Source organism: Contarinia nasturtii, unplaced genomic scaffold (genome assembly GCF_009176525.2).
Source record: "Contarinia nasturtii isolate CC-2019 unplaced genomic scaffold, AAFC_CNas_1.1 Cnas_scaffold_285, whole genome shotgun sequence".
Taxonomy (NCBI): domain Eukaryota; kingdom Metazoa; phylum Arthropoda; class Insecta; order Diptera; family Cecidomyiidae; genus Contarinia; species Contarinia nasturtii.
The window spans coordinates 1607881-1635862 of NW_022197640.1; the positions used below are offsets into that span (position 1 = coordinate 1607881).

The following is a 27982-nucleotide window of genomic DNA, read 5'->3' on the forward strand; positions in this document are numbered from 1 at the left end:
GGATACAACGCGCGTTTTCACATGAAAACATAAAGAAGTAGCGTAGAATCTACACGAAACACAAAACGCCTAATTCGTTGAACAAGTTAAACACGTCTAGGACTTTAAGTGGAACTGACGATCTTTTGCGTGTTTCTCTTGCAATCATCCGAAATCGATGTAAGTTTTGTGTTTTCCAAACCATCGATAAAAGAAGTGAGAGGAATTTGTCACAATCAATGTTAAACAGTAAAGGCAATTGAAAGAAAAAAGTGCATGTGTTTTTTTATTGAAGAAAAAAACAGTTTGAAGATAAAATTAATAAAAAATCATTCAAACAAATAAGTCTGTGTTGCCAAAATGGTCGGTTTTTTTCATAAATAATTAATAATAATAGTGCAGAAAAAAAATAGATAGAGATTTTGTATACACACTTAAAATATACAGATAATTAAGCTGAAAACGTTCTCAACCGGACATTCGAGCGGAAATTAATTTTTCACAATTCGTTACGAATCGGAAAATTAGCTGAACAAACGAATGACACTAATTATGTTTTCCGTTTCATAAACATCTACAATTATTGGCATTAACAGGGCTATTGTGAGTGAATCAATGTTCCACGTTAAATGAAATATATTGAATACAGCATAAAAATGTAACTCATTGCATCAAATACACAAAGAAACATTTAACATGGTGTAAGACAAACGTAAAATTCACTATTGAAGAATTGAAATAATAAATAATAAAAAAGAAAGCAAAACAAAGAAATAGAAACGACAAGCAGCAACAATTGAAAATTACAAAAAGCTGTTTGCTATGCATTGTTATGCAAAGAGTAAAATCTAACGAAATAGACACGCAAGAAATACATATTGAGACATTTTAACAACCTTATGAATTGGAAGAGTCAACAACAGGATAACAACTTAAAAAATACGTTGCTTCCCGCTCCTCTCTAATATCCCAAAATCTGTTGTGAATACACCGCTTGAATAGATGTAAGTATTCTTTTTGATATTTTTCTTCATTTGAATTTTTTTTTTTTTTTTTTTCAAAAGAAAAATATAAATTGATCCAAAATTACTACTGAGACAATGATGTCGAAGCGCAAAGATCCATACTATCTTTGATGGCAATGGAATCGAATCACTGAAGTGCCTTTATTTGACTTAATCAATTTAACCGATGGGATTTTGATTTGATTAAAAGTGTGCCACTTCGGTGCATAACAATTTGAAGAGCAAAAAAAAAACGCCCACGGAAAATGTGGAAAACAGAAATCAATGAGATTGGACTGAAAAAATATGGGAACAAGAGAAATCATTTTATCTATAATCCTAGAGAATGTATCACAGTAAATAGGATGCATAAAGGGAAAAATGAATCCAAAATGTGGGGAGAATGGTGAAGAAGAAATGAAACCAGAACATGTGTCCTAAAGACTTATAGTTGTTTTTAATATGACCAAAGTGGTGTGCATTGAATTGCGCCATTTTATATAAAGAGATTGAAATTGGTGTTCAAAACAAAGAAGAGCATATACAAATGAAGACAAAATTGTATGGTATACAGTTAAAAAGCTGTTGTGTTTGAATATGTGTTAGATTGGATATTGATAAGGTTAGCCAGGTCGTATTGCATGCACACATTTACGACCTTATATATAAAAAGCGTCGGAGACTCGAAGTAATCAGTAAAGGTGCTGCTGCGTGAACGTATCGCTTCGCGTATTTCATTGATTTAATGTGATGGATTCTCTTTGTACATCACAAGCCAATTGTATTACGTGATGCGAAATGTTTTCTCAAAATTTCGAAATATTATGGTAGCGATACACGGAATTTACACATAGCATCATCTCTGTCACTTATTGAGACATATGTACACATTTTGCACAACAATTAAGCCGGCTGTCAAGCGGTTTGATATTCCATTTTGATTGTGACCAAATATATTAGAAAATATTCACAATTCATACACATGTATAGTCAGGAGAGACGTCTGAAAAACGTGCGATGACTAACATATCCATTATGACTCACAAAACATTCATCGAAATGCGTGCCGCACACAATTTGTGAGAAAGTTCCAGAAAGGAAGAAAAACGACGAAAAAAAAGTTCATTGCTTCTGTTCATTGTCTGTCAAATAGAATCTGTGCTGAAAATGTCAAGTAAATTTTCAAACGAAACATCACAATTATGTTATATATTTAGACTACATAGTATACAACATAAAACAAGAAGCATAACACAAATTCCATGAAATATTTAGATTAAATTGCGTATCGATGTCACTTGGCGTAGACAAAAACAAAATTCAATTACTAATAAATAACCCACTTCAGTCCATCCACACACAACAATGTGATATGGTGGATAGCCTGCTGAGTGTATTACTTTTACCAATCACATTCATTGTCGCCATCAGCATTGCTGCTATATTATCATCATATGCATGAGCCATCGATGGATAACGCACACACACATACTTGAATTGGGGGGGCACACGCACATACATACATATGACGAGACAGAAAAAGGGAGAGAGTAAAAAAAAAACCTTAAAAGTAATTGATTCGTTAAAATAATATCTTCTCAACCTTTTTCACATATGCCACTCATCGCACGAACAAGGCTTACAAGCTTCAGTTTTGATTTTTTTACATTTCATCATTCTACCTTTTGTGGCTTTTCAAGTACATCCAAAGCAGTGGAAGTTAATTTTATACCGTCAATAATAAAATTAAACTTTGTACAATATAGTATGTGATAATTTCAAAAAAACCAAAGGATTCGTTGGATTTGATTAAATATATTGAAAATTTGTCAATAATTTGATGAGTAATATTTTTTTATGTCCAACTGAAAATTTTGTAACGTTAAAAAGGCTAATTTTGTGATTTGTTAATAATTGTTGTAGTGATGGCCTGGTCTAACTAAATTAGTCCTGAATAAAGTGGATTTTCAGTCAATTCTTGGTTGAGCGTAAAAATTAAGGTCGCATCAAAGCCAGTAACAAAGTTCAATTTTTATCTTGGACTTAGATTTTTACTGTACCTAAATTCTGAAGCATACCACGGTTGATAACCGACAAAAATATATTTTCTTTTCTATCAATTTGATAAAATGCTTTAAACAGAATAAATTGTGAGTATTAACGCAAACAATTTAATGGCTTATAAGCATTCACGCGTTTCACTATAATTATCAAATTATATAAGCTTAATGGCGACAAATATTTGCTATTTCAGCGACGATGTTGTTTATTCGAATGAAGAATGTTCATACATGCGAGCTTCGCTTTGTCACACCTTAAAAGCTTTAGAAATAATAGTGTTGCGATAATTGGGATTTTCACGGTATCTTTAAACGCCGAACAATTAAGATATACAAATTTTATGGAGGTAATGGCCGATTTCTGCGTTCCGAGCTATGAATCATACGTGATGATCGTTTGTAAATAGGTTCTTACTATTTTATTCCCCATTCGTAGTAAATGTTAATTTTTCGCTGAATTTTCCTATCGTCACATTTAATTATGTAGTGTAGTGTTTTAATTATAATTACAGTAGTGTGCGGAGGGGGGTTTTACCCTCCCCCCCCTATGATTTGGATGAGATTTTTTTTTCGTGAAATTTATTCGAATTTGCTAGGGTTTTTGATTCAAAAAGTGAAGACCTTTTCTTTTTTTTAGCTCATCAATGTAGAAAATTGTGGAAAATTCTTTCAATTTGCTAGGGTTTTTCGCTCCGAGAGATTTTTTTCCGATTTGGTAGGGTTTTTCGCGGAGAAAATTCTTTCGATTTGCTAGGGATTTTCGCTCCAAAAAGTGACTTCCAAAAAAAAAACGAAAATTTGTCTGATTTGCTAGAGAATTTTTTGTTTTTGGAAAATCAACCCACCCCCCCTGAAAAATTTTCTTCGCACACTACTGCTGTAGCATAAATTGAAGGTACATAAATGTACACAAACAAGCAAACTGTTTATCTTCTTTAAGTAAACTTCTAATCAATTTTCCCACTGAAAAAATTAAAAAAGAAAACTAATGTTTACTTCCTTGTGCCGAAACTTTGGGCTTCTTGGAATCAACTGTAGAATTTTCCTTGCAATACATATTAAACAAAACGCAAATTCACAATTTTCCAGATGTTACGTTTGTTTAAAATACACAACATATACAACAATCCGTTAGATTAAGAATTGGAAAAAGTTTAAATGAAACATTCTTCAGTGTGGCTTTTCAATATAAGCACAACCAATGAAATGGAACAACTTTTCTTTATTCTTAACATGAACAATTCTTCTGAGGACTTTTCACTTATTCTTAGACAGAAACTGGTTCTTCCTCCTGTCAGTGTTCCTATATAAAACTATAAGCATGAGCTTCGCAAGTTGAACGAACACAATTCTCCGTGCGAACTGATTTAATAAAGGAATAAACAACGTAGTTTATTTGTTATAATGCTGTTAATGGCATTCCTAATTGAAAACTTCGACTATTTTACATTGAGATGATTCAGGTATGAATCGTGGCATATGTCCGTCTAAATACATAAATAGTACAGTGGACGTTGGTGTTGAGTAAACTGACGCTTCAAAAACAAGATTTGCGTAATCGTTCTAAAATGTGGACGTGCACGTTCTCATCATGAAATATTTAATGAAATTAAGTTAAAATTACAATTTATCATGGAAATAACAACAATTTAAAATTACAAGCACCGCCTGCACACTATATAACCGCAAAATAAAACACATCTCTCACCAAATGGTTTTCATTAGTTAAAATGTCATTATTACACACACACACACACGCACACTTATACATAACTCAATATTTATTAACACACTATAAATGCAAGAAAAAATGAAAAAAAGTTTTCATAAGTCAAATTGAACGTTGGGTGAATGCGAAAGTCTGATCAACTATCAAAAGAACTTTTAATGATTTTTCATAAATTGTCGAACCATGGTTAGGTTACGTTGAATTCTTGTGCACTGAAGTATGCAGCAAAAACCAAGCAAAAAAATTCCAAACGCGAAAAACAAAAACAATATGTTTTTTTTTTTGTTCAGTTTGAATGAACAACACATAAAATTTTGCACTAGTCGCCTTTATATCGGGGGGTTTTCTCAAGGGATGCATACATATGCAATAAAAGTAGAAATTGCAAACGGAACATAAGCAGAGAGAGAGAGCGATGGAGTGAGATGGGCAAAGATGGAATATGTTGAAATAAAAAAAAAAACGGTTGATTGTACTTAGTCATTGGACGCCATCAATGTCTATTCATGCCATTTAGGTCTATTGAAGTTGATGATAGTTTTTATTACAATCGAACCCGTAGTAACAAGAACACAGGGCATGCTTGTAGCAATGTCTACGTACTGTTTTTTCTCCGTTTCGATTTTTTCTTTGTCTCTTTTTCGCTTCGTCCCTCTGAGCAAAGTACACAATACAATGTCTTCGTGCTTGCCGCATCTCATTGGAATTTGCAATAGAATCCAACGTCTTCAAATAGAATGCCAATTTGTGTATTTGATCTTTAACATCTAACCCGGTTTTGTTGTTCATCTATTTTATTCATCTCTGCCGTTTTATTATGGCACAAAAATATTTACGAGTTTTGCCAGAGGAATCACATAAAATGCGCTTTAATCAGCTCGATAAACCAAACTCAATGAAGACAGTGTGCATTTATTGAGCTTAGATGTGAAACTTATTTTCTTCCAACTCTATTACGATGAAGATGAAATAGGTGTTACCCGAAAAATTGTACAAATAAAATTGACCAGAGAAATTGTGCTGTATTTTATATGGATCTCAAGACTCTGATTGCTTCCCACTCAATTAATATTTTTACACTTAAAAACTACAGCCATTGACAACAAAAATACAAAATAAAAAAGTCTCGAAAATTAATTCGTTCAGAATGTTGATGATATTTTTTCTCTCTTGTTGGTAGAATGATACGGAAAACTTTTTATTGCGTGCTACAAATGTTTTTGGTTTTATTCTCGAGTTTTTGCTTGTGTTAACCGTAAATTGTACTAATGGACTGCAATAAAACAATAAACGCCGTTTTAACGTCTTTGATTTTAGGTACACATTTTTAAATTTTTCGAATATCGATTCGATATTGGATATTTATTTTCGTCATACGTACGCTATCCATAAAATGATTTGGACAACAATCTGTGTTGCTACGAATACGTGGATAGAATATGCGCGTATATTATATATTGTAGAGTGAAAATGTTTGACTTGGCATCCAGCAAAAAGGCAACAGAAAAATCAATCAAATTTATAAATTATTTGTGAACGTAAAATTGATAGTGTCGTATGATGATGAAATGAAATACAAACAAATGAAGCGAAAGCGTGCCGAATACCAATTCCATTTGATTTTGGTAGCTGTGGAAAACTCATTCACATTTCTATTTCTTTAGCACACATGTACACTCTTTTATTCCATCGCATGGTATATCGCGCTACACTTGTCCAATATGCTATATGGTATTATTTATAGTGGCACGAAAATACACACAATAAACAATGTGGAATTGAGCCAATGTAAAGTTTTGTTTTATTTGTGCTTTTTTTTACAATATGATGTGTTGTTTATTGAACACCGGGTGGAAGTGAAATCAAAATGATTGTGTATGCGGTTGTTCATCAAAAGTGTAAGAAAGGAAAAAATTTCGAGCCAAAATAATGTTTTTATAGTAGGTTTAAAGCAGTCGAGACTGTCGTCAACATAGTCACAGATAATGATGTAAAATGCCAACCATAGACGATGGATGTTTGCTGAGATTTTCCCTGTGGTGTTGCTACTAAGTAAGTTGCCCGCAGTCTATGTATTTCGGATGGATATCCATCCGAGATATTTTAGAATATCTGGATATTTAACGCAACTGCACAGAGCCAGAGCTGTGTGCGTCGCACATATAATCTACGGTATGTCGCTACACGTAAAATACAGACACAGTGTGACTGTGTACGTGCGACACTTGATACACATATACGTCGCGACATACCGTAGATTCTATTTGCGACGCACACAGCTCTGGCGCTGTGCAGTTGCGTTGAATATCCAGATATTCTAAAATATCTCGGATGGTTATCCATCCGAAATACATAGACTGGTTGCCCGATTTTCTTTTTTCGTTATTTGCTCAGCTTTGTTGGCACTGTCAAGACTGACGGCAGCAACAGCTCTAAATGGTGAATAAGAAATAAAGAAAAGTAAAATTAAGATTAAATGTTTATGTGACGGGGTGCTGATGCTGATGATGAATGTGCTCACATATCACAAAATAAGGTTATGAGACTTTTTCGAATGTTTTATGAAGATTTTTCTTATGGAAAAACACACAACAACATATACATATCCTACATGCAGGGAAACGGCCATCGAACTCTGAAAAAACATATGTGGGGATTTTCACAAAACTTTGTGGTGAAACTTTTTTCACTACAAATTTTTTTTCAAAATAAAAAAAACATTAAAAACATTTTCACCACGAAATTTTATTTTGCCAAAATGAATTTGAATTTGAATTAAACAAAATGAAAATTTCGTGGTGAAAATATTTATAATAGTGAAAAAATTTCCATCACAAAGTTTTGTGAAAATCCCCACATATGTTTTTTCAGAGAAGCTTTCACTTGCTTTCTCAAAGAGATTTGCACAACAGTTCCCATTTGTCTTGTCTTGTTTGGGTGTTATATGATGTTAAACTATATTTCCACATTCGTATTTCGTTTAACTGTTGCTTTCTATTTGTGCATTAGCCGATCGCGAAATACACAAAGAAAGAAGAGAAAACAACAACAATTCAGAGGATAAGAGATGATAAATAAAAAAAAACGCTCATAATAGCAACAACAGCAACAACAACGTAACAATGATCCATAAAATACAATGAAACAAATAACTTCAAGGAAAAAATGAAATAGAAGTGACTGCGTGAATACTGTAAATATTTTTTAAAATTATCATCGTTTGACACAATGAATTTATATTCTAAGCAGCGAACGCTTGCTGATTTTATTTAAATCTCTAAGTCTATTTTATGTGTGCGAGCAACAATGCACATGCAAACTCATTTAATTCATAGATACACTGGGACATAACTTACATTGAACGGCATAAATTCTGGTAAAAGTAATACGGAATTCGTATGATTCAGTCGGCTGTTGTTGCCGATTTCCTTGTGTATGCTGCTTTTTTATATTTAAATTCTTATTGGAGTTAAACATTTTATGTCACCGAATTTTTCGACGTATGTGAATATGCGTATGTCGTTGAATTTGTGATGACGAAAATTTGTATATGTATGTGTGTTAATAAACTTTGAGTTTTATGTCTTTTTTTCTCTTTTTTCGATGATTTATGCGAATCTTCGAATTCAAATAGAATTCCAGTGCAAAAAAAATGCGCAGATTGACAAGCATCCATGCTAGGGGCTTAATACGGCAAAAAAATTCACAGGAATTCACGTAAATTCACACTTTTGAATTGAGTGGTTATTGATGAGTTCGGTGAATTCGTGTGAATAGAATGAAATGTGTCAAAGTAATAAATTGAGGTTATGATAACCTCAAAAATCGCCCAAAATTGAAAATAAAATTAATTTTTATTAAAAAAAATATAAAAAACATTTGCAATTTTGTTACACAAAATATAAATATGGCAGTAATTGCCAACAGAAACTATTCACTACTATCTCACATATTTGAATGAACTCGCCGTAGAATTCACCGGAATTTATTCGTTTGCTGAAAAATTCAGTTAATTTGGATATTATTATAGAATTCAGTTGTTGAAAATTTTGAATTAAGCCCCTAGCATCCATGTAAATACATGAAGGCAACATTGTATACACAAAAATCATCCCCACTCCGTTTCTCAAGACTGTTTGCTTTTTTGCTGAGCCAGCGTTCTTTGAGCTTACGAATATATTCATTTTATTTTTCGATATAATTTTTTCTCGAAAATTATTCTGTTCAGGTTCTGTGTGTGATTTCAATGTTGCTGGCTTTCTTGTTTCTTGTATTGTCGCTTATCGAATTGTGTCGATAAATCATAACAAATGTGTAAAATGTGGTATAGTTTAAATTGAGAACATGGATAGCGGAGAAACTAAAGAAAATCGATGTCCGCTTATCTCAATATATTCATATTTAAGGGATGTTTCGCCAAAAACAACCATGTTTTCGCGCAAAAAAAATGATCAACACAAATCTCAATTCGGTGCAAAACAACAGATATCAGATATTCATTTATTGACAATTTGCTGTCTTTTACAATAATTAAACATTGTTGTTTTCAAAGCATACAAGTTTATAACAAATTATCAAAAATAACCAAAAGGGAAAATTCCATGGCCAAATAGAAGTCGAGAAAAACAATATTTTCGTTCAATCATTGAATTGCGTTCGATTCTTAGCAAGTAATGCGATAATCCATTAATTCTGATAAGTGAGAATTGACGAAGGGATTTTTACGTTCACATCTTGTAATATGCGTAAACGCATTAAAAACGAATAGCACTGTCAAAGGGCATTCGATTTGAATTTTTTGTTTGTTTGTTTTTACATACAGCTCTTATAGGTGGCTTCTATTAAATACGCGATCACCCACATTTGTATTGTCATCGGAATTAAGAAAATGAGATTTACACGAAGAGAGCTTCAAGAAGTCACATCCAATAATTTTTTTGTACGAAAAATCATGAAACAGCCACCGGATCTGCAAGAGAGCGAAAACAAAAAAAAAAATAAGGAAAAAGAAAAGCACATACGCGTATTCTTCAAAATACGAAGGCACATACCGGCTTTCACTGTGTAAATTCTTGAAAATAATGCGTTGTAGAAATGGAACGCAAAATAACTAAATCCAAAGGCATTTTTTTATTAAGATGTCAGTAGCAAAAATCTTTTATCTGGGATTAAATATGCTTCATCGGATTGGTTATCCATCAGAAACAACAAACAAAAGCATCGAACAACTTAATAATTCTGATTCCCACGCAACCTGCTACCGTTCACTCTTTGCGTCGTCATTTTTTTTGCACTGTCCCGATGATGAAGCAATAGAACTTTTCACTCTGTTGCCACATTGCAATAAAGTTATTTACATTGTGCGCAACAGATGAATGTTTCGCACGTTTTTAATTTTCACAAGACAGACAACCAATACGTTTTGGTGAATACGTGTTCCAAGCTTGTTGCAATAGTTATATCAAGTTCGCTTGTTACATATCTTAGAGTGTGTCTGTTTACTTGCCGCAATGTAGTTCCGTGGCAAAATTCCATTGAAATTTGATGATTTCTCTCTTTTGTTTATTTTATCATAAAAATGGAATACATCATTTCTTCCAATGCTGAAGTTCTTTCCGTAAAATGAACGTTTGCTATCATTTTGTCGCTATCGTTTTTATTGTCAACGTTTCATAAAACCATGAAACAACAAAATTTTCTTCATACACAAACGATTTAACAAAAAAAAAATGTTATGCAAAATTCTTTCCCAATTTTATTCGGTACTTTTGCACTTTTCTCAAATGTTTTGGGTCGACAATTATTGTGAACTCAAAGAGATGGAAAAAAGAGATTCCAACATAAATGCTTTATCAGCGTTGAAGTCATTTATGATTTGAAATCCTTAGAAAAAAAAAACTTAATCGAAAATCAATGCTTTTTTTGCGAGCAGCAGCAAGAACAACAACACACAATCATTGTACCTTATTCCATTTAAATGGAAAAATGTTTGTCCCTTCAATATTTTTTGGTCAAAGCAAATTTATTTGACTAAGTAAAATTGACTTTACATAAATTGATATTTGGCCATAAACCTTCAGAAAAAAAATGGTTCAAAAACCCATGGTACAGTACATTGCCAAATGTCGACACACGACCAAATGTCGGAATACCGAGAGGTGAATTGAAATTCATTTTAATTGCATTTTTAAAAGTAAATTATGAAAGATCAATATCAAATCTCTTTATTACGAGTATAGTTAATCCAAATTTTAATCAAAAATCTAATATTGTTTTCAAAAATTACGTTAAAAAAAGCGGCATTTTTATCACTTTTTCACGTCAAAAGTTACACTATGTCATTTTGAGACAAGCCGGTAAAATTGTAGATAGATATTTGTAGGAATTGTAGATAGTTTAATTTAGTTATTGAAAATATAAAGAAAAACAATTATATTTATTTTTAATTTTTCACTGTAATATTATTCCGGAATAAATCGTTCAATTGCCGACATATAAAGCACTGTGACATTTAAGGTCGTATTTGGATCATTGTGAAATTCAAACCAAAAATATTATGGATCAGTGAAATAACGTAATATTTTTAAATATTTTTGCCATTTTATTATGAAAAAATAAATAAAATTAAATATGCAGCAAAAATACGGGCGTGTCAAAAATTTTCGGGCCTGACATATAGAAGGTAATAATTACAAATTGTTCTTGTGCTTTAATTGAAGTACGAACTGTCACTAGTATTGCAGAAAAAAATTGAGTTAATATCTGTCATAGTATATTTTCTACAGCATTGCATATCAAGTAACCTCGATATTTTTAGAAAAATGGAAAAAATCAAAAATCATTTCGAGATTTGATATTTCTTAAAAGATGGTACCACATGATAAATGTTGCTTGGAGAAAGTTTGTTCGCGAACATTCGAAAAGTCTTTGAATTTTTTTTGGCAGATGAACACTTTTCTCTTTGTGATGGATTTCTCATGCTTCTGGAATGTGGTGAATAAATCAATTGTAGTTGACAATGAAGTCTGGTTCCAGTGCTACAAATCAAAGAACAGAACGAAGAGAACGCAGTGGTGGCAAGGCATCAGTAGAAAGTCGCCTCTTTACAGGTGCTTTGTAGCATATGGCTTCCATTTCTAGGATAAAGATGGTATATTGATGGTTGGCTTGTCACCAAAATAAACTATGGTCTTGGGCCTGTACCACGCTCAAGAGATGTATAGATTGCGTTATGTAGTAGAAATAAAATAACGCTTTCTTCTGGACAACATTTTGTCTTCGCATAGCAGCAGACGAATGAATGTTTGGGCAGTGCACCTTTCTCAACTGAAAGTGCATCCAACTCTACCATCTATTGTATTTATTGGGGCCGGCCCCTAGCTAGTATTTCCAGTATTCAAACCAGTCTATGTATTTCGGATGGATATCCATCCGAGATATTTTAGAATATCTGGATATTCAACGCAACTGCACGGCGCCAGAGCTGTGTGCGTCGCAAATAGAAATTACGGTATGTCGCGACGTATGTGTGTATCAAGTGTCGCACGTGCACAGTCACACTGTGTCTGTATTTTACGTGTAGCTACATACCGGAGATTATATGTGCGACGCACACAGCCCTGGCGCTGTGCAGTTGCGTTAAATATCCAGATATTCTAAAATATCTCGGATGGATATCCATCCGAAATACATAGACTGATTCAAACAGAAAAAAGTGTCGCATGGGAAAGCAATATGAGCCCGAAGTGAAGAAAATGTACAATATTTTCAACCTATGGGAGGACTAAGATACCGAGTGGTTTTCAGCAGGACTGAAAGCATTGGGGTATCGAAATGAATGTGTCATTCGTGTTCAAGTGGACCATATTAAATAATAAATATAGTCGTTCAAAAATACAATGTGTGTTTCTATGTTAGGCCCGAAAATTTTTGACACTACTGTATATCAATAATTTCAACTTCGATACTTTGTATTGTTTACTTCAATGTAAAGAATGCGTTCATGAGCTGTCAAAACTTAAAGTTGTTCAAGTTTCGCAGTGAAAATTCATGAAATATGTCGAGATTTGGGAGCCGAGAATTGGACGATGAATATCCAACATTTGGAATTTTCGATGTTACGACGGAAAAATGGAAAATAATAATATATTAAATATCAAATTGAAGTTGAAAATTCAAACAAATAGTCCGACATTTGGGCGAGTGTCCATAATTGATTTTGTTCGCTGGTGCTGGCCATTCAAAACGAGAAATAACGTATTTTTGAGGGAATCGTTAACATCACATCCACACTTTTTATTGGTTTTCAATATTATAGGTTGTGCTTAAAAAAATTCACGAATCGTATTAAGTAGATTTCAAAATGTTTTGTACTGATGTCATAGTATCCTGTTATGACAAAAACATGTATTACTGTTATAACATTCATTTAATTTCCTTACGTTTATTTTGAATTGGTTTTGAAATCTGTCGATTTTCCATGTGCACATTGTTTAACCACATTTGTCTCACTCACCACTGTTTTTTTTTTGCTGCGAGTGCATCGATGGCTATGAAATGCCTTAAAATCAAATAATCGAATTACTTGATACAATACCAAAAAGTGTTAAAGTTTATACATTGACGAAAATTGTAAATGCTGCATTCGTTTTCATTGATTTTGTCATCATCCAATTTGTCTGTTTGAATCAATGAAAAGTGTCGTTTGCACTTGGTTGATTTCGATTCTCGCACATAACCATGATACATAATGGTTGCTCGTCGAAAAACAAACAAATGCAATTGAGAAGTACATACCGTTGATTAAGCACACTGAATTTACCTACATTCCAATAAATGAATTTTGATTTGTGTTTCCAATCAAAGTGCTTGAATTTTCAAGGGAATCACATGAAGCTATTTCATCATAGTTTTTCTATTCATGAATTTACCATCCACTTCTCTCTCTCTCTCTCTTTCTTTATGTTGCTTTATCCATTTTCATTTTACCTTTAACCCTCGACGACGCGTGTATGTGACTCTAGACGAAACGCATTTAAATGAAATGCATACATGTAAAATATCAATGGCATAATAAACCAGAAATCGTATACTATTATTAGAATATCGGAAATGGTCATAAAATAACGTTGGTTTATCGTAGAGAACGATGGCAATCAGAATTATGCCGCACATAAAATGATGATGATCAAAAAATAGAAGATAGGTGATAACAGCTCACGATGACATTTCTTTTGCATTTACATGCAATGGCAAACAAACTGCAATTCATTCGTAGATGGTATCTTAAACGTCTATAAAGAATCATGTCATGAGCACATTTTCTTGGAATTCCACATTTACGGAAGTTACTTTCCAAACCCAAATGACTGCTTTTACCTATTTTCCACATATAAACATCCTTTACCCATTCTATTTGTCATCCTGTGTAGCACGTCATCATCATCGTCGTTGTCGTCATCATCGTCATCGAAAAATAATCATAATAATTTTTTAAGTCGGATATTTATCGGTTCACAAATGTGAGCCAATAAAATTAAGTATCCCTATGTAGAAAATATGGGGGCACACTTATTATGAACGTATGAAGAATGCACGGAACCCACAGTAACTGCGAAAATAAGCGAACAATGGAAACTATATTTTATAAAAGTACGGCCGATGAAAGTTCCAATCCGATTCTCTTCGACTTTTCTGAATATTCCAATAAAGGTATTATAATATATTTCATGTTCCTTGTGCTCATTCTATTGAATGAATTGGAATAAACAAGAATACAATACAAATACAATTAGTAATTAGTATTCAATTGGTGTTGGCACTGTGACCAATGTTCTACTTCAATTTACAATTTCTCATTATTGAATGGTCTTTATTGTCGTTTTCAAAAATTTTATTACAAAAGAAAATACCGTCGGAACATATGCGTATTATAATTTCTTAAAAAAAAAATTTCAAAAAAAAATTTCAAAAAAAATTCTTTTTTTCGGTTTGATTAGAGGAAGCGAAAATAATATAGTGTATCATCTTGAATTGCGGTGAGACGCTTCTTAATTTATGTTCTTACTTGAAAAAAGAAATAAAGAAAAATACTATTTCAATAAATTGTTGTTGAGACAGACATAAAGTGTTTTCTCGTTTATGTATTGGAAAATTGTGGCGCTCTAGTGGTTGCATACCGAATATTTTAAGCACTTAATTTGTATTCTCTTCCCCGTTGGGTGTCATATTCGTGCACAGTTTATTGACATAAATATTTGCCGTTCTGTCCACCATTTAGGTGCAGTAGATAATGACATTTTTAAACGAATTAATTATTTGTATGAACAACCTCTATTCTATTGCCGCCGACTTGAAATCGTTATATGACAAATCATCATTTCAACAAAGTTGGTCGAGTAAATTTGTTTGCACGAAATTGTCAAACGACATGGTTTCTAATACAAAAATATGCTTATAGCAAACCTCTGATTTCGTTTATGCATTTTCGTTCCATAAATATTTCTTTGGCATATAAATAAACATAATTACACGCTGGAAATATGTGCTTACCTTCTCATCTGAGAAACTATAGCATTTAATCATTTTGATCTATAGCATAAAGTTGAACGTATCTTCTTTATGAATTAATTTTTATCATGAAAATACGAAATAATTTACGCATCTATATCATTCAATAAAACTGTTTTATAAGCTTGATAGTTTACAAAGGGCCTAATTACAACATTATCCAGACTGAATTCAGTTTCTTTGGTTGAGTTCAACGCTCATTGTGTACATTTGGGGACTTATGACCCCAAGGGAACGAATCTCGATCAAAACATCGAGAATTATGCGATTTTTGGCGACTTTCATGCGAAATTATTTGGAAGCGGTGCTCGAACTTCACATTGAAGTAACCAATTTTAAGTTAAAAATCAACTATTCAAAAAATATTTTTAGTTACTAACTATTGATAGTATAAAAATCAAAGAACAATCTCATCATCAGCGACAATGAAATAAAACTAAAATTGAAAAATGTAATACAAAATAATTGAAATGTGTCGGGCAAAATACCATTTTTACTTATTTTGCTAATAATTTGCATTTTTAATAAGTAGGATATTTCATTTTTAGTACGGAGTCAAAGAATTTCCATTCTCTTCAAATGTTAAGAAAAAAACAGTTTTTCTATCAGTTATTGACTGAATTTATATATTTTGCAAGTTAAATGATACGTGTTAATCGTATATAGCAATACATTTGGAATTATTTTGAAAAAAAGAAAACCATATGAAATATCTATTTGAAAAAAGTTTATTTGCCAAGAATATTGTCGACTAAGTTGACAACAGTGAAGAATATAAGCAGTTTAATTCAATATTTGTATTTTTCGATAAAACCATCTGTTGAAATTAAATTTGATATAATTCCACTGAGAAGTATTTGTCGCAAATATTTGCGCATACATTTCTATGAAGTATATTTTTGCAATAATAATTTTTGAATCATCCCACGTCAAGGATAAAGAAAAATCAATTTAAGGTTTTTCCAATTTACATTTAGTATCACAATATTTGTTTATTTTGAGAAAATAAATTTTCATAAATTACGAACGAACGAACGTGTTCGTTGTTCGTACGAACAACGAACGAACAATCCGAACATTTCAGTTTCTACGAACGAACGAACGAACGCAATACAATTCTACGAACGAACGAACGAACAAAAAGACCAAAAAAATATTCTACGAACGAACGAACGAACGTTCGTGGACAGCTATGCCTAGACCTTTGGCCCCGATTGATGTATGGTTCCCAGTCTATGTATTTCGGATGGATATCCATCCGAGATATTTTAGAATATCTGGATACTCATCGGAACTGCGCAGCGTCAGAGCTGTGTTCGTCGCAAATAGAATCTATGATCGGATGATTTTACTATAAAAGTCATTTGGTATGTCTGGCCGGATGCATTTTCTCGAAAAAGGCTCCACCGTTTCTTTTAAGAATTTCATCGATTTATGCCCCAAGTCAAAGATAAAAAAATGTGTATACTACACACCACTGAAAATTGACCGATTATGAGCCATAATTTATAGCATTTCGATAGTATTTCAAAATTATTCAAATTCATGTGTGGAGATATTTTGAATCTTTAATTTAGAAAATGTCGCTCACAAATCTTTTGATATCAAATAAAAAACCTCTATCGAGGTGAAAAACGAGTGACGAAACTGAAATTGGAAACACAAAATTTCTGATATCAATTTTGTGACGAAAATAGTTGGTAGATATTTTTTCTGTGGACTGTGAATAAAAACTTCTCTGTGAAAGTCTCTAAAAATGCAACCAAAAAGTTGCTTCTTATAGAGAAGCACATTATAAAGTAAGAGCGGTTGCATTTTCTGTGAAGTTGCGTTTTGTGCGAGTTTCTATTTCCGAGATTTTACTGTATTTTAATACGAACGTTGGGCTGCTGAAATGCTAGGGACTTTTATGTATTCGTTCATACAAATTTATACACAATATTCACGTCCTATTCATCATATACACTATCAAAATTTCTTGCCTATACTAGTGAATAAGGTGTATTTTACACACGCAGTATAACTACACAGAATCGAAGAAGATCCGCGCAAAAGAGAATGAAAAAAACATGCCATAGACGAAATATAATTTCAATTTTTACAATTATACACATTTTTTGCGCGTCCAGATGATTTTGCAATATTTACAGTAATAATCGTATACATTTGAACATAAAAGCCTCTAGCTGAAATGAATAAAAAGTGATGTCGAAATAAATAAAGTCATCAGTTCTTTTCCGCCATTTGAACCGTTGAAGAATTTTTGTTTAAAAATTGAGAAGAAATGAAATTAGCTTACGTATTAGCTGTGAATTTATTCCTCTTTGAAGGATTTGTGAGTATTTTTTTCGCTGAAAACAGTTTCAACCCTCTCATTTCATTTATTTAAAACAATTCATTACACTGACAAACCGCTTCGCGTTTTCAATTAGATAACTCAATGTGAAAGTGCGGGTGGATCTGAAAAACCATCAACCAGCGCAAACCAACAACTATTGCCTGATAATGTACTTGAAGAAATTTTCTTCAAGTCTGGATTGGAAACAACGAAAAAAGTGGCAAGGGACCAAATAAGATCAGGACTTGCTGGTAAAAAAATATTTAAGGACCGCATAATTGACCTGTACCCAACTAGATGGGGAAATAGTGAAACAGAAGAACGTTTTCAACTTGGTGACCATATTATTTACATCTACAGTTATAACAGAATAGTATCTATTTTTGAGGAATTTGGTGACGTTATAAACAGGGTTAAAATAAGCTTTGAATTTTTAGATGAAGATATTCGCCATAAGATAAACGAAAATATCATCAAAAAGTATTCAAAAAATTGGACAGAGCTTTATATAAGCGCTCCAAATTTTTTGGAAATCATAGATGAAATTTCAAACGGAGAGGGAAGAATTCGCTTTCCAAACGTGAAAAAGTTTACGTTTAGTGGTGTCGGTCATGAAGGTGCGAATTTTGGAGGTTCATACGATTTGAATTCAATATTTCCAAAACTTGAGTCTTTAACATTATACTATACTATGATTTTTATTCATTACTCAAAAATGGAAATTAACGCAAATTGCTTGAAAAATGTCACAAAATTGAAAAAATTACAACTAGATATCGCTCCTGATTCGTTTGAAGTACAAGATCTAAAAAATATGTTAGCAAGAAATAAACAAATAACTGACTTTGGATTCACAATAACAAACAATACCGATACTCTTCCTTCGGTCGTAAAATATTTGAAAAATTTACAAACACTTAAAATTCAAATTGATGGCACCGAATTTTTGGATCATATATCTGATGAAACAATATTCAATATACCAACCTTAAAACGGCTTAGCATAAGCGGGGGACAAGATGACTTTCGAACCATTGATTTTATTAATTGTTTTAAGAAAGTTGAAACAGTTGATATGATCAGTTCAACTGATTCGATCAGATCAGATATTGGAAGATTGATTCATGCCAAAGAATTTATTACAACTCTTGTAAAAATTGCCAACCTACAAGAAATATTACAAAATTTTGATGAGAAGAGAACCAATTTGAAATGGTTTAAGATACTAAATGTTGATAAATCAGAATATCGTGATTATAACAATGAAATTACCAAAATTAATCAAGAATTAAAGAAAGCTGAGAAACCAACATGGAAACCATCTTATTTTAATTGGAATATAAGGGGATCTGGACACATGGTATTGACACGTGAAAATTGAAAATAATTTTAAAATCTTCAACAATAATTAGGTTTTTAATGAGGCCGTGGCACTCTTTTTCCCTGCAAATTGTTAAAATAATAAATACCGATACTTTTATTTGAAGAATATTTATTGAATGACTTTTTTTATTTGTTACTAGCAGCTTTTATTTTACAGTCCGGATATTTTTTTTATCGACAGATTTGCTCCGTATTACAGATTTGGTGAACTGTGGTTTCGAACTGTGTACTTTAGTTCAAAAAACTAGTAAGAGTTCACAAAATTATTAGAGATGATTTTTTTTACTAACAATTATAATATAATCATACAAAATATCATATTTTCATTACAAATACGCCCATGCGAAAAAAGAAAACTTTGAAGAAACCAGATGTATTACAAAAATTATTATTATACTTTATCAGGCTTAATTCGTGCCTTAATATTCAAGTAATATTAAGAAAAACCCAACATACCGCCGAATCATTGTGACAATAGAATTTTTATATAATATAATAAAATTGGGATGGTAAGTTCGCTCGTGTTTTTGTAATAAATATTTTATGTCATATCAGTTTATAACTGGAATGCTTCATAAATAACATTTTTCTTATTTCGTAATACGCAGTTTATTATTTTAACATTTTGAACCACTCAAAAGATCCAATATTGATCAAAATATTAAACTACATTCATTATTTGATGACTGGGGATACGGGGGGTCGGATTAAATTTTTCGTTTTGCTATAATTTTTGAAATTAAAAAATAAAATATTATTTCAATAAATTAAATGAAAATTGATCATTTACTCTGCTCGAAATGCTCTCATTTGATCTACTTGGTATTAATCTATGCATGCGCTACATAAGTCGTATGTGTGTGCAATAAATGTTAACCACTTTAAATCCCGGCGGCAGCTATCTATTGCATTGTTTTATGTATCATTTCTAAAAAAAAACTCACATTGGCTATGTTATCATAATTCTCAAAATGTACTCCATAAACACTCCATAATTCTGACATTTCCAAACTACTTGTCATCAACATCTTACACCATCATTTTGCAGTATGCGCTTTGCAATATCATCGCAAAGAATTCATCGTTGGTTTCAAAAGTTTCTTTATGCATTTACATAGGCGTTAATATTCTAATGGGTAATTTCATTGTTACACTGGTTGTCTGATTTTAAATGTCTTTTCGATTTTTCGATTAGTGTCAGCAACGGCGACATCGTCAGAAAGTCGTCGAGATCAGAAAGTCAACGAGCGTCTTGAATGAGCTGTAAAAGTTGCATGACACTGTAATACTTTAATATTTATCATGTCGCTGTTGTTTTACTACATCATATCCGTTTTGATTTTAATCCCATCAAAGAAAAAATAAAATATGAAGAAGGAGAAGAACGGCACCATGTCACTTTGATGTCGTCATAAAATATAAAATGTAATGAATAAATGAGGAGAATGGTTGCGAGCAGTTGATTAAATTTCAAACAATAAAATGTCGTTCTTTCATCGCAATTTTTTCATCGCTTTTTGTCATTATTGCTATGCAAATATACAGTATCCATCAAATGTTTGAAGCATTGATAATTTTCAAATAATCACCATTTCACGGAAATTGAATATCTCCAAAATCATGGGCACTCATGATGTGTTATGTTTCCTGCTGTTTAATGAATTATTCGGTTTTGATGATGCAGTTTGATCGAAGGAATATGAAGTCTTGCAAAAAGTACACTTTTCGAATCGAACGCATCAACAAGCCAAGAGCAGATAAAACAGTAGATTGTCATGAAGATGACCGACTGAGAGAAACGATAAAATTGAATTTTGACGAGAATTGAAAAGAAAAGGAAGAAGCTTACGATTTTTAGTGTTTACAAGTATAATCACATTTATAATCATTTCAATGACAAAAAAGGTACACCTACCTATCTATATAGCTCGATACCTTTTATACTAACTACAGTATGTTTCATTATAGAGAGAGGTTGATTTAACTACCACAAATTTCAAATATCCCAAAAATGTTTTTGGTGTTGCCATATGAGACTCTAAGCTACTACGCCAATTAACAATGACAGCTCTCAAATCAGTACAGTGTTTGTTGTGCAACGAAAACATTATTTCCGAACATTTTCATTCACGGTTTGAAGCCGTTTTTCTGCATTTGCATCCAAAAGGACAAAGAATGTCGATCACATCGACTGCTAAATACATTAAAAAGTCAAAAGGGTTCGTAATAAAGTGAATCCAGCAGTATAAGCATGAAAAAAAAGTGAACGACCAGCCCAATCTGAAGCCAAACTGAGCCTCCTCGCAACAGGAAGATAAACGGAGAGTCAAGTTGTTCGATAAAAATTTAGGTATGTTGTTGAGCCAAGGTGTTGAACGGCTACGCCGTCTTAAAATAGAGATCTCGCGCTCTACTATCAGGAGAAGATTAGATGTTGCCGGTGTTCGTTATCGCAGTAAATTGAAGAAACCGCTTTTGACAGAAAACCAGAAGAAAAAGGCACTGACGGGGCAAAGCAAAATTCAACAAGAGATTGGAGCGAAGTTATATACACTGACGAGTCATTCTTTTGGCTGGTGAATAGCACTACCCATGCCTAGTCTAGAGCCCAAAAGAGAATGGTCGTTCGCACGGTAAAGTATCCGAAAAAGGTGCATGCTTATGGTTGCTTTTGTGAAGCTGGTTTTGGAAAGTTGACCATATTCACGGGGATTCCAAGCGCCGTGAGGATGAACCAACATTATTCATCGACACAGTTACCCATCGCTAAGAAGTTCTATGGCAACCACAATTCGAATTGGCTTCTATTAGAAGACAACGATCCAAAACACAAAAGTCGTCTATGCAATGCTTGGAAAGAGGAAAATGACATTAAACAAATGGACTGGCCGCCACAGTCACCCGATTGCAATCCGAACGAAAATGTTTGGGCTATTATTAAGGCATGGCTTTGTGGTAAAACATACCGCAATTTGAAGCAGCTCAGTTCATTCATTCAGCGCCAGTGGAAAGGTTTTCAAAGCGAATATGCTGAAAATTTGAGCAAAAGTATGCCGAATAGATGTGCCTGTGTGATCGAGAAGGCAGGAGAATGGATTAAATATTAATTTGTGGCGCCGTAGCTAAGATACTAAATAGAATGTATATAAAATAATTTTGTAAAACTCTTGAGTTTTATTATAAAAAATCAACCTCTCTCTATAATGAAACATACTGTACTTGAACACAACTTATGCCCTTACATGATAATTCAATTTAAACCATTTCTTTGTTATTAATTTATTACATTTTTCTCAATTGGATTAGATTCTTTGAAAATCGATATTTTTAAATGGTAAATTCTGAAACTTTTGCTTTCTTTCCACAGATAAATCAAACCTAAAATGAATGTGTCAACAATGATGCTGCTGAGCAACAGCACCAGTTTAATTCCAGCGGCTGCAGCGACCATGTCAATTGTGGCACCAATGACAATTCCCACAACTGCAACCACATTTACAGTGCCATTCATAGTGACTCGAACTATGCACGCCGTCAACAAAGCGAGTAAACACCACGTAAAAGACTTTTCGCCGGTCACACTGTCCACAGAATGGAGTCGCATGGCGCGATTATTAATTTTGGCATGTTTATCGGTAATTGGAAGCATAGGAAATGTGTTTATGATATCATCCGTTATGATCGAGGATCATTTAAAAAAGGCTGGTGAGTTCAAATGCATTGATTATCGAGAAAATTTTATTTTGATTTTATCCACATCTCCCCCCTTTTTTTCAATTCAAATAGCTCGACATTATTTTTCTACGAAAACACTTTGATTCTATTAGGTTTTCTTCTCTCCATACATTTTTCGACTCTTTCATTCACTTTAAATTTTTCGCAAGTTTATTCACTTTAGATAAAATTGATTCACATTCAAATTTTCTTCTTCGCTTCGCTAATTTTTTTTTATTTGTGAAAATTTAGTTCCCACTTTCACCTCAAGTCAGAGTTTGATTTAAAGTCGATAGTTCCTTTTTGTAACCAAGTGAATGACATTTATCGAAAATACTAAAAAAAAAACGATTTGTCAATTTAACATTCTGCTTCCATGGAATAAGTGTCGAATTGAGTTATAGTTCGTTTTCATTTTTCTCCCTTACTCTTTTTTATATTTATTCCTTTTTCTCTAGGGGGTAGACACAAACTAGAAAACTAAAAAAACAGAGAAAAATTAGGACTTATTAGGTCCTGCCAATGTACACGTTATATGCAATTTACTAAAAAAACTAAGAAAAATTTGCAATACTAAAGCCTGTGTCTCCCCCCTAGTTTTTTTTGCATTAATTTTTTTGCTCTGAATGGAGTTAATAAATTTTTTGAATGTTTTTGAAACCAAACCAAAAAAACTACCACGAATATTTCCAGGAAATGCATTTATAGTAAGTGTAGCGTTAGCTGATTTATTAGTATCTAGCATTTTGATACCAACATCAGTTATTGTTTTGCTCGCGGGGTTTGATGAAACGTCAAAGGAGATTTGTAGAGTGCAATGGTTGTTTGCTGCGATTGCATTTTTAGTGACTATTCTCTCTTTGGCCGTAAGTAATTCAAGTATACATACATATATATGCACTGAATGTCGTCTCTGTTTCATTTTCTTGTAGATTTCAATTTCCTTGTCATTTTGTGTCTCTTTGATTAATTCTAGCATATTTTCATTTTAATTTGATAGTAATTGTGTTTTCTATTTTTTGTTTTACATTTGTAGAAGCTTGATGCTTTTTATTTCGTCCGCATTTTACCCCGTTTCACTCATGCATCGTGTGCATATTACATATACATGCCTCTGCTATTCAACACGCATATATAAACTGTATATAAATATATGTAGGTACACCAAGCGAATTAATTGATCAACATATGACCTGTGTTTTTAATCAAAAATAATACAGATCTTTATCTATAAAGAATTATGAGTGAATTCCGGCATTCGAGCTTTAAAGCACGTACCTAATTTAAGCAAAAATTTACTGGGGAAATATGCTATCTTATTCTCTCGCTATTATTTTATATGCGCGATGTCAATTCGTCGCATTTTCTTGGCTCCAGTGTGCTTTTTCGTGCCACACATTTTGTGCGCTTAGTGAAAAATCGCATTTATTTTTTAGTTTGTTTGATTTTTGAAACAAAAAAAATAGTACCAGTTAAAATTATAACATTATTTAACGTATAACATAAATGTATGTGAACAAAAAAAAAATGTGTTTGATGTGAGTGATTTCATTTGTAAGGGTTTGTTCATTTCGAATTGGATTTTCTTTCGTACGTTCTTATTTGTTGTTGTTGGCTTCGTTACTAATCACTCTAACAATTGTTTCTTTGGTTTCTCATAGTTAACAGCGGTCGAAAACTATTTACGACTGTGTACGCCTCAGGATTCACCATCTTGGTTTAATCGGTCAAAGACAACCAGAATTATTTTGGTTGTATGGCTGGTGGCTGTTATCACATCTGGCATCCAATACACAACAAATGTGGGCTTAGATTTTTGTAATTGTGAATGGAATGGTTTGGCATGGTATTATATAGTCATCGTTGCGCTTTTAATCATTATTCCAGTAATAATTACAGTTTACACCCACATTTGCATCATACTGGACGCAAAACGTTTTATGAAACGACCAAATTTTAGGCGGAGTATCAAATACACATGGGATTTAGCACTGGTCCGTACGAATTTTTGCAGTTTCATCATATTTGTGATGTTTTGGTTGCCATTTGGTATTGTATTATCGTACAATACAATTGCCGGTACAAGGTCCTGCGTAAATAAGCGACTATTTTATACAACCGCTTGGATTGCTTTCGTCAAATCTTGCTTTCATAATGTCATTTATTGCATAACGAATCGTCATTTTCGAAACGCTTATGTCAACTTATTTCATTATTGTTGTTTGAAAACGGATGTCGCCGATGTAGCCGTATCGCGACGACGAAGAAGCGAGTTATGCACCTCACCTCGATCCGAACCGACTCATGTAAAAATATTTAGCGCATATTCTACCCAGCCACGATCAGATCAAGACATTAATCGTACGCACTTTTCACCACATAAACCCAACAGACAGCGTCAACTGGTCAGTCAATCGGGACTTAAGTATGCGCCGGTGTCTTCATGTGTTGCCGGATCAAGTACACATGAATGAATTTTCAATGCAATTTTGATAAAATTTTAGCGCTCTTGTGAAAAAATATTTCTCGATAGACCGCCTCTTATTTACTTATTTATTATTATTGTCGTGTATGAACAGCTCTTTGGATAGGGTACAAGTTTTTTTTATATATGTATGTACCAATAGTTGTATAGTTGTACAAGTTTATTGAATTCTACATTTTAATTGTGACATAAACTCAACACAATCTTCTTTACAGACGAACGCTAACTAATTTTAAATTCATAAGTTTAATAAAGTCAAAGCTGATAAAAGTATTCTTCATTGCTATGAATTTCATCCCCATGCAGTGTCCGAAATATGAACACAAAAAATTGCATATAAATGTGGATGAATTCATAAATAATGAATCAGTCGTCCATTCTATTTGTCCAGACCTTTAAATATGAACTAAATCTATGTTTAAATTTATGTAAAAACAGTGTTTCGAAATAAATGTAAAAAAAAAATTAAAATAAATTGAGTCTTTCATTTCTGAATCATATTCTATGTTTCCATTTACAAAGATTATAGTTGTAAATTATGATCTGGGCTTATAGGGATAACAGTCCGTCCATCTGCAGATACAGAGATAACTATCCATCCAGTTTAGCTCCATGTGTATCTGCGAATATCCATTGAGACTACCACAGCAGAGTTTGCTGATGTTAAATACAATGATAGAAATCATCAGAAAACATATCATCCATTGAATTAGGGCTGTCGGATTTTTGTCGCCTCTGAAGGGTTTTTTTGTCATTTTTTTGGATTTTCACTCAAAAATTCCAATTACGGATACAGACACACTTCAGCAACACTCAATATTTGTCAATAATTTATTATAATTTCTAAATTATTGATAATTTGAGTTTTTGAGTGAAAATCCACAAAAATGTCACATTACAACATGAAATTTCAATATTTTGGAAGTTGATAAAAAAAACTCAGTGAGGACTAAAATGCGAATTATTGTTATCCCTATGAGCCGGGTACAGAGTGGAAAAGTTCATCTTACTCATGTAAAACATTTTCTGTGCGATTCTTTTTGTGATCGATATGAACTTTTTGCTTGGTAGAGATACGATCAATTGTGCTTGGTCTATGGTGTTGCTTTTATTTACCATTTTTATTTTAGAATATATGAAAGAACGACACGGACAATTGTCAAAAACTATTGTATACGATTGAAAGTGTAAATATATGAGAAACGTTGTCGTTCTTTTAACCGTTTTACTCATTACACTAATTAATGTATAGCATAAATTATTTTACAAAAAAATGTATGTCGATGTACGTGGTTTCATGTGTAACAATTTGTCCATTTCGAGTTGTTATTTTTTGTATGTGTTGTCGTTCTTTTCATTATTGATACTTAATACTTGTTTTTCTTTGGTTTCTTATAGTTAACAGCATTCGAAAATTATTTACGACTATGCACGCCTCAGGATTCACCATCATGGTTCAACCGTTCAAATACTACCATAATTCTGTTGAGTGTATGGCTGGTGGCTGGCCTTGCATCGGGCGTTCAATATATAACAAATGTGGGCTTTGATTTTTGCAGTCGTGAATGGATCGGTTTAGTATCTTATCAGAAAACCATCGTTGCGCTTTTAATCATTGTTCCGGTTGTCATCACATTTTACACTCATATGCGCATCATTCTGGACGTAAAACGTTTCATGAATACACCGAATTTCAAGCCAAGTCTTAACTACACATGGGATTTGGCATTGGCTCGTACAAACTTTTGTAGTTTCATCATATTTGTGATGTTTTGGTTACCATTCGGTATTGTATTATCGTACAATACGATTGCCGGCACAAGGGCCGGTGTAAGTAAGCGACTATTTTATACAACCGCTTGGTTTTGTTTTGTCAAATCGTGCTTTCATAATGTCATTTATTGCATAACAAATCGTCATTTTCGCAACGCTTATGTCAATTTATTTCATTATTGTTGCTGTAAAACAACGGTGTCAGTGTCGCGACGACAACGAATCGAAACATGCCGTCCACCATCTGATGTACGCGTCCATATAATTCCTGGGTACAATATGTATTCGTACACGAGTCCACAGCGATCAGGAAATTGCCATAATTATTGGAGCAAACGAGATGTGCATGAATTATGATCTGAATAGGAGCACGAACAAAAACGATTTATTCGCGCAAGAATGCATCAGTCACACGCTGTGGACGTTGTCTAATTTAATTCTATATAACGATGAAATGCATTAATATTATCGTCGTAGTTATTACTATTTCTATTTATCGTGATAGATGTCGCCATTTTTTGCTTGTCATATTCAGTTGTGTTCGGTCTATGATGTTGCATATATATGAGCATGAATGCAATACGTTGACAGTTTACTTAGTACTGAATCATCTTCTCTCAACTACCAATTAGCCAAGAAATTATCATACGATTACCGGATGATGTCCACAATCATTTCTCATCAACACATCATACCAAGAGCGTAAGTTTGATGAATTGCCGATTGAACAAAATAGATAATCAACAATTTTATCGAGAAAAAAATATAGACCATATATTTGATTATTTTTTTTTATCACAAAACAAACTAAACAAGTTGAAGACAAATTAAATATAGTGTATAACATCGATGTTGATTAAAATACGTTGACGTTCCGTGCAAATTTAAACTATTTTTAAGAGTATGTCTTTTTTACTAGCCGCCAAATACATATTTATAGCCAAATAA

The 27982-nt window shown here is 32.8% G+C and overlaps 2 protein-coding genes across 3 annotated transcripts; both read left to right on the forward strand.

Moving 5' to 3' along the window:
- The first annotated feature begins 60 nt into the window (after positions 1 to 60).
- LOC116337489 (melatonin receptor type 1B-A-like) lies at positions 61 to 27967 on the forward strand. Of its 2 annotated transcripts, none has more exons than XM_031762095.1 (4): positions 61 to 983; positions 22430 to 22767; positions 23470 to 23642; positions 26660 to 27967. In XM_031762095.1, exons 2-4 carry the CDS (start codon positions 22446 to 22448, stop codon positions 27389 to 27391), a joined length of 1227 nt encoding a protein of 408 aa, XP_031617955.1. In that variant the 5' UTR covers positions 61 to 983; positions 22430 to 22445; the 3' UTR covers positions 27392 to 27967. The 2 variants fall into 2 exon arrangements, with proteins under 2 accessions (XP_031617955.1, XP_031617954.1); XM_031762094.1 differs by lacking the exon at positions 26660 to 27967 and adding an exon at positions 24438 to 25647.
- Positions 17540 to 19174, forward strand: LOC116337488. The gene is made up of 2 exons (XM_031762093.1): positions 17540 to 17676; positions 17774 to 19174. The coding sequence occupies exons 1-2, from the start codon at positions 17626 to 17628 to the stop codon at positions 19058 to 19060; spliced, it is 1338 nt and encodes a 445-aa protein (XP_031617953.1). The 5' UTR covers positions 17540 to 17625; the 3' UTR covers positions 19061 to 19174.
- Positions 27968 to 27982: the final 15 nt, after the last annotated feature.

Bases quoted from the DNA above. Each gene is read 5' to 3' on its own strand.
- LOC116337489 (XM_031762094.1), top strand. From the start codon at position 22,446: ATGAATGTGTCAACAATGATGCTGCTGAGCAACAGCACCAGTTTAATT. The intron at 22,768-23,469 runs GTGAGTTCAAAT...GAATATTTCCAG, and splicing joins GGATCATTTAAAAAAGGCTG to GAAATGCATTTATAGTAAGT. The intron at 23,643-24,437 runs GTAAGTAATTCA...GGTTTCTCATAG, and splicing joins TGACTATTCTCTCTTTGGCC to TTAACAGCGGTCGAAAACTA.
- LOC116337488 (XM_031762093.1), top strand. From the start codon at position 17,626: ATGAAATTAGCTTACGTATTAGCTGTGAATTTATTCCTCTTTGAAGGA. The intron at 17,677-17,773 runs GTGAGTATTTTT...GTTTTCAATTAG, and splicing joins TATTCCTCTTTGAAGGATTT to ATAACTCAATGTGAAAGTGC.